A 17,210-nucleotide genomic window follows, 5' to 3' on the forward strand; every position below is an offset into this window, starting at 1 on the left:
CAAAAAAAGGGGGTGGAAATCCTCTAGTAAGGATTTAAAACTCTTTAAAACTGATCTCGTTAAATAAAGGTTCTCCAAAGCCATGATGAAGGTGTCTTATGCTTACCTTTGTGTGATGAACATCGCAATCTGTAAAGCAAGTGGGTGTTGGTAAGAATTAAGTAAAGTGGATGCACATACCTGGTTAGAAAACAGCAGTTCTCAGTGGTCACATGGGAAAATGGTGGGGTGGCTTGTCGTAAGCTCAGTCCTAGATACTCAGTCTGGTACTAGTACTCCATCAGTAATCCAAATAGCAGCGTGTATTCTATGCTTATGAGAGCTGCAGACAAGACCAGGCTGGAAGGTGCTCTAAATTCCTGATAAATCAGAGAAATGCTCCAAAACAAACAGGGCACAGTTCAAGAGCACGCAAACAAAACAACGCACTTAACAGGGGTACTCAGCTGCACAAATTTGTGATACAGAACAAGAGGCTGTAACTCATGTTTCTGCCAAAAAAAGAATCTAAAGAGGGTTACAGAAAAATCATAACATGAATCGGGGTCATACTGTTGCAAAACATACTGGAACGCACGAACTGGCTCTGTATATGAATGAATAAGAGGCTGTAGGACATGCTGCCTGTGATAGCAGGGGACAGGATGTTACAACACGTTAGAGCCCAACTCCACATTCCTGTGCACAAACAGGAATTCTGCACATCACTAATTCTGTTCCTCCATCTGGTACCAATCGGGATCTCTGCTGGAACACCAGGGCCAGTTACCAGCAACCCTTTTCAAGGCAGCTGGGTACCAGATGGAGAGAACCAGAGGAAAGCAAGAGAAAAGGATCACAGCTCTCTTCCGTTTTTTCTCAACTAGTTTATTCAGTTTACAGAAGACAAAGAATGAGGGCAGAAATTACAGCCATCTTCAAATAAAAGACTGATGCTGCAAAAAAAAGGTAATTAAATTTTCTATAGACAGAAGACAAGTAGTAAGAGGCTTACAATGAGGCAGGAAGGTTTAATTGGAAAGTTGGGGTTTTTCCCAAATCTAACTGCTGCAAGAACAGCAAAGAACTGGAGCGAACTACTTGACGAGTTCATGATACTCCTGGTATTAAAAGTTTTAAAGCAGATTAAACATTTGCCAGGAGTGGTTCCTTTTGAGAGGGAGCTGAAATAGGTGCTCTCTAAAAGCCCTCCCAGATCTGTTCCCGTGATTCTGTACTTCCAGATGCAGTTCATGGCCAAGCAAGGTGATTTTAGGTTATCAGCACTTGTTATTTATGCTCCTGCACACCAAACAACCCCCTTCTAAAAGGTGCTTCCATTAATGTTCTGCGTGAATTTCATCCTGCATGTTAGAGTGTTAGACCACGGAGTTTGACAGGTGTTTCCTTACCACTTCTGAATTCCACTACAAGGTTTGCATATTTCTTTAAAATCATTATGGTCACAGATCAAAAGAAACAGTTAATAGCCAAGTACACAGTACGCAGTCCTGTGACAAATTTTACCTAATACAAAAAGGTCTTAGAGGAGTAAAAGCTGTAAACATGCTCCAAGTTATACAGCACTGGGTGTTCTAAACCTGTACTAATTCAGTTACGGAGCAGATCTCATTTAAATTGATTCTGCAGGTTAAAGACAGACAATTACCTACACGCTGCTCGGCACATGCCAGCAGTAACTACACTGTAACTACTGCTCTACAGAGAAAACACCTTTATGTGGTCATGACTGGTGGTAATGAACAAGATAAACAAGCCACTGGAGAGATGACCCAGACCTGTTTTCAAGGAGACCTGTAATATTACAAACCAATTGCCAAATTTTGTTCTAACCTGTGGTAAGGTTAAAAAAAATAAACTACTTCTGGCACAGACAGCTGGATTTCTGACCCCCTCCCCATCAAGCTCTCACTGTATTTGTGGAAGACTGGTTAGTGATGTGGACATAGGCTGCAAACAACAATATATATAGATATATAAAAAAATACATGGATAGTGGAAGAAGGAGATAAAATTAATCCATTTGGACTCAAATTCCTTCTCTCCCCGAATTACACGTTTACTTCTTTCATCAGGAGGTCACACAGGTTATTAATGTGTCAGAATGCATACTGTTTTATATAAATTCTCTTTGCCCCCAAAACAAGTATTTTGGTAAAAATCATCCCTTACAACTTACTTTGTTAAAGCATAGCCGATAACTTACTACAACTAAGGAAGATCAGCGAAAGTCATATATTATAACAAATGCTAAAACTGAACTCAGTCCAATACAAAATGCCAGAATAAAAAAAAAATCATATAAATAGTCATATGTACACTTTGGTTACCAACTCTGCGGTTGACGGTACTACAGTGAGCTGTAACCTGACTGTCAGTGCAAGTCACCTGTCCAAGAAAAAAAAAAAAAAATAATAAAAAAAATCAGAATGCACCAAAACCAGTTAATGATCAGAATTCTGCTGCTCTTCTCTAAACTGGAGAAGAGAATTTCAGCATCTCTGGCTCATCAGCCACACAGGCAATGGTGTCCCACATGTTCCAGCAGCAAGAAAACAGTTCAAAACTTCCTGCCTGCTGAAGGTTCTGGCTAGCACCATTTCTGTGCAAATTACGTACGCTGGCTTGGCACTGCCATCCAACGCCATTTTGAGAGTAAAATCTTATTTGTAGTGTATAAATGTAGCATGAACATTTGATTCCAAACATACAGATGGAAAGTACAAAAAACCCCCCAAAAAGCAGTGCTACCGACATTCTAGAACAAAGGCAGATGCAGAAGTTCAGATGAATAAACAGGGTAGCCAAGAGGTGGGTCCGCAGCTTGCACAGTAAGGTTTCGCAGAAGAACAGGGTGTGCCTGGATGCTGTAGCGTTCTTCATCATCATTTGTAGCGTACAGCAGCTCCCAGGACAGATTTGCCCACTGACCTCGGACAGCTTCGTCATTAAGTTTTCCCACTTGTACTAACAATTCCTGAAGAGTGAGGACTCGCCCAGTGTAAATTCCCTTTAAGAACAAACAGATCAAAATGTTCAGTACATTCTCCAAGAAGATACACAAGCATTTGGTTACAAAGCACTGAATGGGGCTACGTACTATGACTATCATCCCTTTAAAAATGGCAAAGTGTATAAACTAGTCTCCTCAGTTCAATTCTTCCTTCTAGGAAGATAATTAGGAAATATTGCTGTATCTGAAGAACAATGCAGTGTGATTTTCAACAACAGTGATGTCAGCTCCTCTCTAGCATAAATGTAAACTTTGTTTGCACAGCCTTCATGTTTTGGAACACAATTAAAAGGAAAAAAAAAAAAAAGCACTGGAAAAGAAAACCAAACTTTGACCTTGCTTACTAGTAATTTTTCTTCTTACCATGTTTGGGTCATGCCCCAGGGAAAAAAGGTATGGCTTTTCCTGAAGAACTGCTTGCTGCCACTCAAGATCTGATACCAGTCCAATGTACCAATCATTTTCATATTCTTCCAGGTAGTTAACCAGCTCTTTGAAGTTCTCAACTGGACCCAGGCTTGCTTTGTCAACCATAAGTTTAAAAGTGTATCTGAAAGGTACAAAAAGCCGTACAGTAACTAGTGCAGTGAAAGACAGAGGAAGAAAGCCTCTTCAAGCTACAGAAGGCAGGAAGGCACCATGAAATGTTACCAAGAACTAGCAACTTTGTAAGTTACTGCTTGTCAGCTGAGTCACTAGAAGTTAGTACAGGTATGCTTTTAGCTCACCCAGATGCAAAACACATTAGCTTAAACATCCTTCATTCACCTCAAACACTGTTCGAGCTGCCTGCTAATGGAAAGTGCCAAACATCTAACTCCATCACAATTCTCTTAGATTATGGGGACAACGAAAACGGGTTGTTTTTTCCCTACTTAACACAGCAGATTGCCCGTGCTGGAGACAGCTGCTGTGGAGAAGGGAAGAAGGAAGGAATCTTTGTATCACCCTCTTCACTGCCTGGGGTTACAGGCAATATTTATGTAGGAAGAAGCTACAAATATATTTAACTGGTAAGGTTTTAACATGAACTACTCTTAGTGAAGTGATACTTTCAAAGCACAGGACTCTCTATATCATTTTTATAATCTGAGGGAATGTTTTTCTTTTACCTGAATGCTTTTAATGCAAGTTGGAATAGCTCCGGTTTGCTGGTTAGCCAGTCCAAACCAACAGACCATGGAATACCACCAGTGTACGCTCTAAACACATGGCTCGGGGCAGGCACGGCGTTATCCAGTCCAAACAGACCAAAACAACACGACAATACTCCATGGATGTATAAGTCTTTCAAAGCTTTATCTTTCATAAGATCTTCAAGTAAGTTGGAAGGTTTTTCCTTCAGATGAAAAAAGTCCAGTTGACTCAAAATGAAATGGTACCATTCTTCTGGAAACCTCTGCCTCATTTCATTGACTTTGGAAGAAGGCACTGGGGCTGTTCTCCAATCTTCAGGGATGCTCAATAGCTCTGAGTAAGAGCAACTAAATTCAACCTGAGGTAAAACTTCTTGCTGTTTCCCTTTGTCTACTGCGGGAAGCCCAAGCACAACAGCCCTGTATAATTTATCTTCTGGTGACATTTCTTGTGGGACTTCTTGGCTCTGTGTTTCTACAGATCCTGGAATAGACAGATGTACTTTTGGTGTAGTTCCCAACTGCCCAGGTTCCTTTCTGTCTTTCATTCTGCCACTGGGTTCAAGATCAAAAATGTCACTATCATCAGTCCAGTCCTCAATTGTATCAACACTAAAGCTATCTTCTTCCCTCAGAGGCTTGGATCTTTCTACTGCACTGCTATGCTGATTTTCTGGAAATGATCTTTTTTTGTTTGTGTCGGCATTGCCTGGGCTTTCCCAAGTTTTTGATTTTTTATAACAATACTGGACAAGCATCCATACAAGCACTTTAATGAAATCATCTTTCAGATGCTTTAAATTCTCATGAGAGTCAATTATTCCAGATAACACGTTTCTGGCATCAGAATACAGCCGTACAGGTAGAACAGTACAAGGAGTCAAAATGTGTCCAAAATGGTGATTAGGAGAGAGAATCTTTGTGTGCTCCTGATGTTCGAAGGCCATTTCAAAAATTTCATCAACTCTGTGAGCTTCAGCAGCATGACAGGATGTTTCCTGCAATTCTAGCCCCTAAAACATAAATGAAAACAATTTGGGTTTAGTCTTCCCCAGCACATATCCTTAAATGCTAGCAAGCTGTTTTCTTGCAACAAAATTTTTCTGAACAAATAAAGATATGTTCCATTGTCAAGAATTCCACAACTGAACCTACAAATCTAACTGGAGATAATAGTAATAGCAAAGCACACACTACAACATTAGACACAGATCAATGTCTTAAACAAAACAAACAAACAGAAAAAATCTTTACCTCATATAGATCTTATTAGCCAGCTTATTAAAGATGTTGTGTCACAAGCTAGATGATAAAAAAATTTCACACCTGCTACATGTCAGTTGCAAGACTAGTTAATATAGTAATAACACTCATCTTAAAAAATTGACTGTAATATCAGGTAAATTAGTTACATTGCCAAAATGTTACACAGCAAAATGTTTGCATGAGTTCAAAACGTTAATGTCAGTCCTCAGCATGCAGTTACCTTAATGTTAACACCACAGTAAGTGAAGCCTTTTTCTAGCACCAATATCCACATCAGTCTGTCCTGAAAACGGCACAAGTAATGTGATCCAGGTAGAGAGAGACCTAGACATGAAAAAAAACCCAAAACAAAACCAATGGTATTACTGTAGTATTATATTGATGAAAACATTTTCTACATGCCAACTGAGAATTCAACAGCAAACATAAAATATTTCTGCATTGGCATCAAAATCAGTTAAAACTGGCTAACTAGTACCCTAGAATTTTAAATAAACTATCTGCAAATCTAGATATTGAAATTGTAGTGCTATCTTTGAAAAAGCTGATGAAAAACGGGAAAACCTCACAAAACTGCAGGACTACAATATTCATACTGGACCAGGGTTAAGCAACCCCACCCTCAATTCCCTTTGTAGAGACAACTTTCATTATTAAAGATCATCTTTGGCTGCATTTCCAACCGCACAGTTCCCACTGATGTCACCTGGAGATCTAAAATTCTTATGACTGCCGAATACATTAAAGAATCATCATGTAGCACATGAGTATCTTAATGGCCCTGTTTGCTGTGGAGTACAAAGTTTATTTGTTATGAGAGAAATAAAAATGTAACTCAACAGGATTTTTTACCTACGCTACCAGTTCCTAAATTGACTTGTCTGTATTCCAGAATGGTTAGAAAATATCCCTCTAGGATGTGAAATCCAGAGCGTAAATGATTCTGCTCCAGTGTCAGCTTACCAATGACATAATCACACCCATTTTACAGATACATAAATAGAGGCAGAGCAAGAGCACCTGCTCATGTTTAAAGATTTGTGAATCAGCATCATATGCATTAAACATTAACAGTAGATACAGTGAAAACCATCTGTAGTCTTCCTGAAATACCTCTGCGTGTCTGTCAGGGGGGAATAAATCTGATCCCACTGTATTAAGTTTGACATCACCAAAAATAAAGCCACACAAAATAAACTGGAATTTGAAAAATCAAGTTGCGAACAACTTCAGATCACACATCAAAGTAATTAGTGCTCAAAAATCACACAATCTGGCTCTCACTGTAAAAATTAGATGACACGTTCCCCCCCCTAAAAAAAGGTGCTTTTTCTCTTTTCTACCTATTTCAATAAAAAGTGCAATGCCAAACTTCCTAGCAACTGGTAGTTATACTATATTTCTTTGAAGTTATAGCCTACTGTCAACTTCTCCAATACAATGGTGCTGTTCTTTAGCATGACTTTGGCTGCCAGTTTATGACCTGCTTCTGCTGTCACTCACATCCAAGTGACTACTCACTTGCACAGAGAATTTTAGTTTTAGAATGTTGTAAGATGAAATCAGTGAAACCAACCATTAAGCTGTAGTTAAAATTTAAGTAACCTTTTCTATCCCACTGAGCTAATGAAGTGCATTTTCTTGCTAACATTTTGCAAAGATTTTAATTTTTTTCTTGCTAGCTGTTAAAGCTACTAAAACTCCTTTACACAGAAAAAAGTATGGTTTTAAATTAAAATAGAGACACACAAAGTGGTACCTCTTCATTTTGAAGTCATCTGAGAACATCACATTTTTTCTTGCTTGAAGACATTCATTCACAGATTTTCCCATTAAAGAAGAGACTTTTCTCCCCCTCAAGATTAGTGTTTTAAATTATTTAATCTGAGGCATACATGCCACCACAGTCATGATGGCAATGGGGAAACATTTTTATATCTGTACATATTATACATGAGATAGATACAACAGATATATATCAGATAGATATATTTATATTATATAATAGATATATTTATATTATATATGTTTATTTTATATATATATAAAACACACATAGGCTGAATGCAGTAAACAAACTGAATTGTCTCTCCTTTAGGGGAAAAAAAAGCTTCCTAGTTTTATTTTTTTAATACCTCTCTCTACACCAGTACTAAAAGTGCAGCAAATGTTTCCTAGTAAAGCACTTGCATATAGTTTTCAGAAAAGTGTGATTAAGGTTAACTTCCACTGTCTTTAAATATTAGCCTATTTTTTTCTAGTCATAAGCTATTTTCTAACAGGCTTATGTAAATATTTGCCTCTTGTCTAAGGGCAACAGTCTTGATTATTTAGGTTACACAAAGACTGCTTCTCAAGAAAACAAGCTTGCAATTTTAACACTTATTCTGTCTCCAGCTGGGAAAAAGACTTGGCATTTCTTCACCTCTGTTTATATAATTCTGTGAAATACCCATCATGATGTCTTTCACAGGTTTTAAGACCACAAGCCCTGTTACAACCCTACCCTGACTACCTGCACAAGATACGCCGTTAAGTCTTATCAGGTGGTTCTGTTCTCAACTGTTTACTGGTAGTTAGGCTATATCAAGTATTTTACAAACATCCAGTCCATATTCACCATACCTAATTAACATAGCCAAAGTAGCAAACTCACCTTCTGGATCCTGAGTAATGGGATTGATGCAGAGAAAGACACATATACAACCACAAAGAGCAGTTTGACACACCTCCTTCTCCCCACTGACTGTCAAGAGAACTCATCAATTTATTACTTCCAGTTAGGTGGGCTGAATACATACCATCCTTTTTTGTTCAGTATAAAAAGATTAGGATTGATACTGTTTCATCACCATTTAGTTTCTCCTTATTTTAAAGATAACAAACCAGAATTATTTTCTTACAAGAACATAAGAAGTAGAGATGTAAGAGAAGGATAAAAGTAATCACTTTTCCCTTAATTGAACAATCTCTGAATATCAGATTTAACCTATGTCGTGAAAGATGGTTTAAATCAGATGCTATGATTCTCCTGTTCTCCAGCAAAATCGTGTTTCCTAAACCATTTAGCTACATTCCTTCACTGTACCTACCTAGGCTACCGGCTGCTACTGCAGACTGCAGAGCAAGAGCCAGACTTGGAACCATCTGCTGGTAGTACACGGTATCGGAGCAAACACACGCTGTAGCGCCCACAGGTCCTGGCCAGCTTCGGACAGGCCTGGGAAACCCAACCAAAAATACCGGTAGCGTGAAGAGCGGCAGCAAGGGAGAAGAAAGGAGCGCAGAGATGGCGATGAAGGTCAGCAGGATTGGGAAGAAAACGACATTGAGTGTGATTAAGGTGGCGGTAGATTTACGACGTTGTTTTTTCTCTGTCCACGATGTCAAAAGAATAGCTATGGCAAACTGCAACTTTGAGACAAACTGAAGCACTCGATCACGTAGGATACCAACCTGCAAGATACATACAACAAGCACGTTTATTTGTATCCTGTATCATATCATATTCAGCACTGCCAAAGCTGCCTTATCTACAAGGATTTTAAGAAAATGAAGTGTGATTATCACTGACTGGTATTAGAGTGTATATCTTAGTACACAGTTTTTTAGCTTCTATTTGCTAGGTCCTTGGACTCTGTAATTCTCTAATAGGGGAGGGCAAGGAAACAAAGACTTTAAGTGACAACTATCTGCTTAAATTTACATTATGACAATTACCAGCAAGAGTCTGATCCCTGTATCAAGGCTCCTGTTCCACCAGAGGTCTGGATTAAACACCCACACTTGTGCTATTGACACAACCACTATGTCCAGTAGGGCGTTTTCTGTATTCTGCCAGACCTAAAATAGAGATATGTTAGACATACATTTAAAAATTTATTTATCCATCTCTGCTTTCATGACCTGGAATATTTCTTCCAAGTCACCTTAATACTTAAATCATGTAGAAGAGTTTCTTAGGCTAACATATTTAAAATTCAAATTACCATCCTAAATATTCTTGTGAATCCAATGCAAACAGACACAGAAGGAAGATTTTGTAGTGAACGGTCTAGTGACAGGAATGCTATCATAGCAAACGGAGACACTGTAATTGAAATAAAAGAAACATTGATTTCCTTTCAAAAACATAATTAAAGTCTACAGAGGTAAGCAGTCTTATTGCAGAATGGAAATTTTGGAGTAAAAGGAGAACTCTTCCCTTCATTATTACAAACTCCTCTTTGTATTACACTTTCAGGATATCAACCAGTGTATTTGCAGTAATGGCCCAAGATGGCAAACATTTATGTCGATGCTTAGTTGTTATTTGCTATTACTTTTTTGTTGTTTGTTTGTTTCCCCAAGAGAATGGGAATACTCAAATAAGAAAAAATAAACATGGGAATAGCACTCATCAATCCACTTCCCCAAACTGATGCTTCTTTACAAAATTAAATAATTTAGATCAAATTTTGGTTCCCCCAAAGTAGATACATTTGTCCCTAACCTACCAGAAAGGAGACTGTTCCCTTCACTAGCAAGTTGTAAGAACCAAATATCTAGTCACCTTGAAGACTCTCAACTCACTTTTGTTTCCAAGTACCTTTTAAAAAAATCTACAAGAGCCATTTTTTCCAAAAGTGAGTACTGATGTTATAACTGAAATCCTTTAAAAGGCCTGGCTTTCTGAGCTGGACTTTTAAAAAGCTCAACTTTTTAGGTTTACCCCTAAAAAAGAAATAAATAAAATCACTAATCACTTTCAAATATTCTGAACCAGTAATTTTGACCTCAATGCACAATTTAGCAAAACATAACAAATATTTCCAGCTACTTGTTTTTTCTTGGTTCATTCATGGAATCTTGCACATACAGTAATTCTAGTGTTCTTTCAATCTTCCTACAAGCATCATCTAACAAACAACAGACAGTGCGTATTCCTACCTAGTGTTAGTAAAATCCTCCTGACAACACCAACTTTCATTAGCCTTCTTTGCTTCTCCATGAACACAGTCACAGTCCTGACATCCTTTGGATAAAAGGGGTTTCGGAAGACTCCAAACAAGTACACTCTCTGAATCTCTCTAAGAATCCACATAATTATAAGTAATATGATCAGAATGTAACTCGCTATAGCCTGTGGACTGGCCTTGGAAAATGATGAAAAGCCTGCAAATTGATGCAGCAGGCTAGCTTCTATGAGAGCAAATGTCAACACAGTCAAATAAAAAATAAATTCCCTCCACCCAAATTGTATTCTAAGACCTCTGTGCATATTTTTTGATTTGCTGGAGGCTAAATGGCTGATCATGGTGTGTTTGAAGGCAAAACCAATCTCGCTTAGGTTAAGACTCAGTATGAACCCAAATCCAGTCATGAAGAGGATCACACCGAGAGTGCTGGGAATGAAATACGATGCTATTGCTGTTCCAGCAGAAATGAGAAACATTACTAATAACCTGTGAAGGAGAAAATAAAAAAGATTTGCTTGAAAAGAAAAAGGTTATAAACAATATTGATACATTTTACAATTATATAAGCAACATTTACTTTGTGTTACTTGACATAGGTGAACCTCCTAGTCCAAACTCCAACAGTTGTTCCATTCCCCATAGAAAAAGTGCGTCAAGTGGGGGCAGAATTCCCATTGCCCATAAGAATGGCAGAAAAAGAAATATGATGTGCAAAATCTGGTTTGTCTGTTCTAGAATGGGTGTGTTGACAGCAAACCTGGATAAAAGAAGAAATGTATTTGAATTCTGTGAAGGAAAAAATAACTGATGTGTGGGAAGACTTTTTGTTTAACTACTACAGCAATTCCAGAAGTATAAACATTACATATTCAATCTACAAAACCTCAACTAGTATCTTTTAAAAGGAAAAATAAGGACATACATTTATGCTTGGGGCAGTAACACACTAATTAGAACATCAGAACACGGGCTAATTTTTCATTCAAAAGATTTGAAGCCTTCAAATTACACAGATGAGTCAGGTGATATAAGTATGCTAATTGTTTTGATACTGTTGTGATAATACACTCAAGAAATACTTGTGCAAAAAGAAAGGCCCACAGGCTCTAAGACCTCAACAATTTAACAAAAAAATGCTAAGTATTTTTTCAGAATTAGAAAAGCAAAACTTTATGCAAGTCCAAGACCCAAGATGTAAGCCTTAACACTGAAAGAATGCCTGTACACCAAGAGATAAACTCTCTTTAGGAATATAAAATGTTATTTTCTACATAAAAGTATTAAAATCTTCCTGTAAAAAATATAAAGATCAATATTAGAAATCTGCATAAATTCTAAGTCATATATAGTTCACCAGTTAGCTAATTAAGTTAAAGGTGGACTGCTAAGATATTTGGTTTCTCTTTACTTCTTAATAAGTAAGCCTCAAAGGAATTTTGTCAGGAATTTAAAGAATGTCTGAATTTTCTCCTCAGGAAATTACATAGAAGAATTTGGGGTCCAATACCACATGTATAAATTCTCATATCATAACTGAAGAGGCAACTAGAGTAAATCATTAACAAAGACATCTCCAAGTGCAAAACTAGTAAAATCAAACATGCTTTTTTTTTAATGCATTTGAAGTAGCCCAACCATAAACCACATACATGTGACAAAGTGATATTTATATCACCCAACAGGGAGAAAGAATGCATAGAGTAAATCTAAACCCATCTTGCTTTAAGAGATTCTACAAATACTTTAGCTAAGACACTTGTCTGAAAAGTGGAAATATAAAAGTCTTCTACTTGTAGACTGGCATAGTTCTTTTGTATTACAAAAGCATTTAAAAATCGAAGTTCAAAATCCATGTAATAAAGATATAGTAATGTTCAAATTTGCTTATCCATTCATTAAAACCAAATTTGTAGTCCTTTTTTGCCTGTAGTTTAAAACCCGCTGCAATCACTTTGCAGACATTAAATTGGAAAATAGTCCAGGATGAAATCTGGATATAAATCCAGCACTCCTGGAGTTTGCAGTGTTTACATCTATGATTCCAGGTCAGGAACATGTGTTTTCAAAACACATCCTTTAAAAGGATGTTGATGCAAATGCTCTTGTACAAAAATACTGAAACTGACATGGCAGAAGATAATTTTAGCTGTCCCTTACTTAGAAACTGCTCTAACTGCTCTTCCTAATTTATGTGGAACGCTATAAAAATTTAAGAACAACCTTTTATGCACAGGGTAGAGCCTCAGTTTCTACCATTCTAGCTTCTTTCTTTAGAGTTCCTACTGTTGATTAAAATATCAAAATAAAGTTTCCTCAGAAGAATAATTTCACCTTTCTCATCAAAAATACAGAGAATAACCATTGCTTTAATTAGCTAAATGCTGTATTAGGTTTACCTGTGTGCAAGATCCACTGCAATAAAGACAAAAATATAGAAAGGTCTCATCAGAGCAGTGATTTCGTAAGTATCCAGTGCTTGGAAAGTAGCTGTTTCGGTAGCTGTATTTATGATTAATGAATACTCTCCTATACATATAGTCACCCATCCAAATACAAAGATCATAACAGTTCCTCCAATGTTGCTATATAGCAAGGTTATTCTGTTTGGCAGCAAATACCAAGTTCCCAACCCACACAATACCCCTGCCAGAAGGGAATGAAACACAGTGTTGATTATATACTTCTTGCCAGGAATAATAAATTTTACTGTCTCTGAACCTACACAGCTGGAAAATTCAAACTCATCTTCATCTGTTAGGGTATTCTGAATTTGCATTCTTTCTACTGTCACTGTTTTCTGCTTTGCATATAGATTTGTCATCTGAAGAATAAGTGCAGTAACAAACATCAGTCCTCCTGAAAGTGCTGCGGTATAGTAGTCTTTCATAATGCCTAATTGGTACAAAAGTGTTCCTACTCCTCCCAAAACCCATGGCATCAAGAAAAGAATAATCTGATTCACATATACGTAAGGAGGGGCACAATAGCCTAATTTAAACCGGGGACCTCCCAGCAGAGTCTGTGGAAAGCGCTTCAAGAAGAACTCCTGTTTGTAATCATTCAGCAGAGGTACATCTGGACCCATTCTTATTACTCAGGAATGCTGGATGAATATCATTTTTCCTGCAAGAGAACAGAAAGAAAAAGAAGGAAACATTACTGAATCTGGAACTCGGAACTTAACCAGAGAATTCTTTTGTCCTGTTTTCATTTACCAAGTTATAGCAGAATTCTGACATGTTAGTATTAGTAGACATCATCCTAAAGCACTCACAGAATGTGCTAGAATACAACTACTAAGCAAACACCTAAAATGGAAAAAGCTATCTATTTTAAAATGTAAACATATTCTTTAATCTGAAACTTAGGCAACAAATAAAATGTATAGTCTGTTCTTGGGAGATGATAAAACCAACTCATCTCCACACCAGAACACCTTCCTAAAACTGATTTTTTTTTCCATCCAATCTGATTCCAATCACATCTTGCCACAGGCCTCTAATTCTAATTAACTCTGTTATGGATCTCCATATACAAACAGAATAGTCAGTGATTTCAGTGAATAGCCACATAAGTGCAAGGATACAGTCGCACCGAGGTCCCTGTAAAAATCAAAGCCTTATGAAATAAACTAACTATAAAAAAATATTAGTAGAAGCACTAAAAATTGTTTCCCACATCAGCATTTTTACTGTCCTCCCTACACAGCCTAGCTGCAGAACAAGAGCTCACTGTACTAAGCACTACACAAAACATAAAATAAACAGTTCACTTTCTGCTTCCTAAAACATAAAATAAGAAAAATAAACACAATACTTGTGAGTTGTAGCAGAATCGGTATATATTCTTCTATATGTCAATGGAGAAAGCTGAAAAAAGGAAAAAAAGATACCTGTAACATTTACAATGAATCATCAGACAGAAATCAGGTATGAATACTCGTTTAGAGAGGATCAGGCAATGTAGAAATAATGAATGTAAGATGGTAACTATGATATTCAAATACAATTTTATGCTACTAGTCACGAAAGCAAGAATCGATGAATGACAGGCAAGAATATTCAAGCTAAGAAACAGGGTGAAAAAACAGCACAAAAATGCGGTGCTAAAGCACTTCATTAATAATAATTCTTTAAAAAGAGATGTTGGTGTGCATTAGGAGATGTGCAAGGACTGAAATTCTGACTTTTTTTCTACTGGACCTATATAATCTGATGAATACCCATTAGCCATCATTGCTGATACATTAAAAATGAAACACTCGGCTGCCAGAGTTTACAAACTACTGTGATCCCTTCTTTCTACAAACCAAATGCTTTTAGTAGCTTCCAAGCAAGAACTATTTACTCCTTACATTTAAACAGATATCAATCAGTTAACTGTAGGCAGATACTGGTCATCATGGGACTAAGTTAGAAACAGTGCAAATGAGAGAGATTAAAGGCCATTCATACACATTATCACAACTAGAAATCTGCATTCAGGGTCCACTAAGTCAATATACTCCACAATGAAAAGCAAGACCCCACAGGCTCTGTAACTACTCTCCATGTAGGCTGTGGATTTTTTTTTTTTTTTTTTAAGTAGAAATTCCAGTTTGGAATATTGAACACAGAATATTGAAAGCATAGAGGGGTGTTGGTCATACTATTTCAAGCCATTGAAAGTTTCTTAAGGGAAGGAGAAGGCAGCAGTCTGTCTTAATGGGAAAGACACATGTTGACTATGGAGAGGGGAATTCATCCCAGTCAGCTCAGGAATTTGAAAATGTAACAGGGACACACCCAACTAAAAACAAATTTCAAATGTAACAAAAAAAAATAATCACAATTCAGCCAATCTTGTTTAGAAAAGAAACACTGTTTAGAAGGCTACATAGGCATGAAACCAAGTCGCTGTGAAAGTTACATGCAGTAGATTTATATGCACATAAATGATACAAGCTGAGTTTTAAAAGAAATGCAGAACCAAAACGTGCATAGTTTTCCTTGAAAAACAGTTTTCAGGCAGCGTGTTTTTCTGCTCTAAGAAGGGCTATTTTTGTTTCAAGTTCTAGTCTGCATTTGTGTTTGTCAGTTTATATTGCTAACAAAATGTTAACAAAACATTCCTCTTACAGTTTCTGTGTAAACAATAGACATCTTTGTGTGAGACACAAAAATCTATGCACATAAACAATATAGTTCTACTTGGCTATACTCCAAAGTGAGCCATAAAAAGATGTGAATTTATTTATAAATGAAAATCCCAAGACTGAAGCTCACAAACTATGGAAACGATACCCTCGACTATCCATCTGGCTTCCAAATAGTCAGGTAGCACATTAGGACTTCAAAGAGGCACTCATGCGTGTCTCGTTATTTCTGTGCAAAGCCCTAGCAACAAGACTCCACACATTAGTGAGTGTTTACAGGACCTGGCTTCAATATACATTCCTAACATACAGGCCTGGCCTGACTTTGACAACTTGCCTGGTTACCCAAACAATCCGCACCACAACAATTTGTCATCACCAGCAGGGATCCATGCGACTTTGATATTATCGTAACAAGGATAGTAAAAGAACTTTAACACCATAAGGTCATTTAACAAGTTCCCTCCTGCAATATCCTCTCTATGGCCTTATTACAAAAGGAAAGAAAGCAAATCTTTCTTGAATTCAGGCAGAAATTCACAGGAGGGCAGGAATTTTTGCCTAAATGAACATCATCCTTCACATCCACTGAATGGCGGATCAGCTCAGTGTGGTTTGGTTTTATTTCAAGCAGATTACAGGAGAACACGTGTACAGCTCTCAGCCACCTAAGCCACTGAAGCACATAAGCCTTAAAAATACTTACCTCTGAGGTCTTCCAGGTCTTTTCATGTGAGACTAAGTAACAGTTATAAACCCCCTACTAGCACAGGAGGGAGGAATGCCAGCGTGGGAGGCGCGGGGGGAGCCGGGGCAACCCCTGCCAGGCAAATCCACCTGTGTGCCCAGACACCTGCACCTCTACTCCACAGTTAAAGATCCGGCTGTGCTGCAGGCTGGCTTCTAACCCAGGAGCCAGAGGGAGCAGACTGGGGGCCTCTCCTCGACAGCATCGACGCTGTCCCCCAGCGAGACCGGGGACGCAGCGTTTTAGGCCAACACGCTCCATCCAGTCATGGGAAGAGCATCCCGGGACTACCTTTGGGAAGGGCCAGACCCCCTCCTTCCCGAGACACCTCTGCACCTGACCAGACGGGCTCCCACAGAGCCGCCACACTTCCTCCCCAGCCCCCTCTCCCTCAAATCTTCCGCAGGAACGGAAAAATTAAAATAACCAAACGACCAAAAATAAAGCCTCTGCTGTTTTCAACTCCGGAGGGGAAGGGAAGCCACGCAGCCACCGGGTCCGCCGAGGGATGGCCGGTGGGCAAACCCAGGGGCGGGCAACGCCGATCAGGCAGAGCCAGACGGGACGGGCGGCCTCCCCCGACCGACCCCCGGGCTGTGCCCGCACCGCCGCCTCCCCGCTTCGGGGAGGCCCTGGCGCCTCTGCCTGCTCCAGTGAAGGGCCCCGCGGCGCCCGGGGAAAGCGGGCAGGTGGGTGCCTGCACCCCTGCGGCGAACGGCCGGGGCCGGCGAAAGGCAGCCGCGGTAAAAGAGCCTCTGCGAGGCGGGCACCTACCTCTGGCCCGGACTCGGAGCAGGTCAGGGGCTTTGCGGGGCGGGGGGAGAAGGGGAACGGGGGCTGAGCCTGCGGAGGGAGGAGGAGGAGGGAGGATGGCGGAGCGCTCCCCCCTCCCGCCCCAAGGCTTGTCCTGAAGGAGGGAGCGCGAACGGCGCAGGCCGCGGCCGGGCGCTCCTCC

At 39.0% G+C, this 17,210-nt stretch overlaps 1 protein-coding gene across 1 annotated transcript; it reads right to left on the minus strand.

Annotated features, from left to right (window-relative positions):
- Positions 1-2,758: 2,758 nt before the first annotated feature.
- On the minus strand, positions 2,759-13,492 carry PCNXL4 (pecanex-like 4 (Drosophila)). Its single transcript, XM_010584171.1, has 10 exons — positions 12,770-13,492; positions 10,951-11,130; positions 10,345-10,859; positions 9,405-9,505; positions 9,136-9,258; positions 8,508-8,871; positions 5,636-5,739; positions 4,126-5,162; positions 3,377-3,563; positions 2,759-3,010 (listed from the first exon to the last, which is right to left on the minus strand). Exons 1-10 carry the CDS (start codon positions 13,456-13,458, stop codon positions 2,759-2,761), a joined length of 3,552 nt encoding a protein of 1,183 aa, XP_010582473.1. The 5' UTR covers positions 13,459-13,492.
- Between the last annotated feature and the right edge of the window lie 3,718 nt (positions 13,493-17,210).

This window comes from Haliaeetus leucocephalus, unplaced genomic scaffold (assembly GCF_000737465.1).
Source record: "Haliaeetus leucocephalus isolate CR32 unplaced genomic scaffold, Haliaeetus_leucocephalus-4.0 Scaffold944, whole genome shotgun sequence".
Taxonomy (NCBI): domain Eukaryota; kingdom Metazoa; phylum Chordata; class Aves; order Accipitriformes; family Accipitridae; genus Haliaeetus; species Haliaeetus leucocephalus.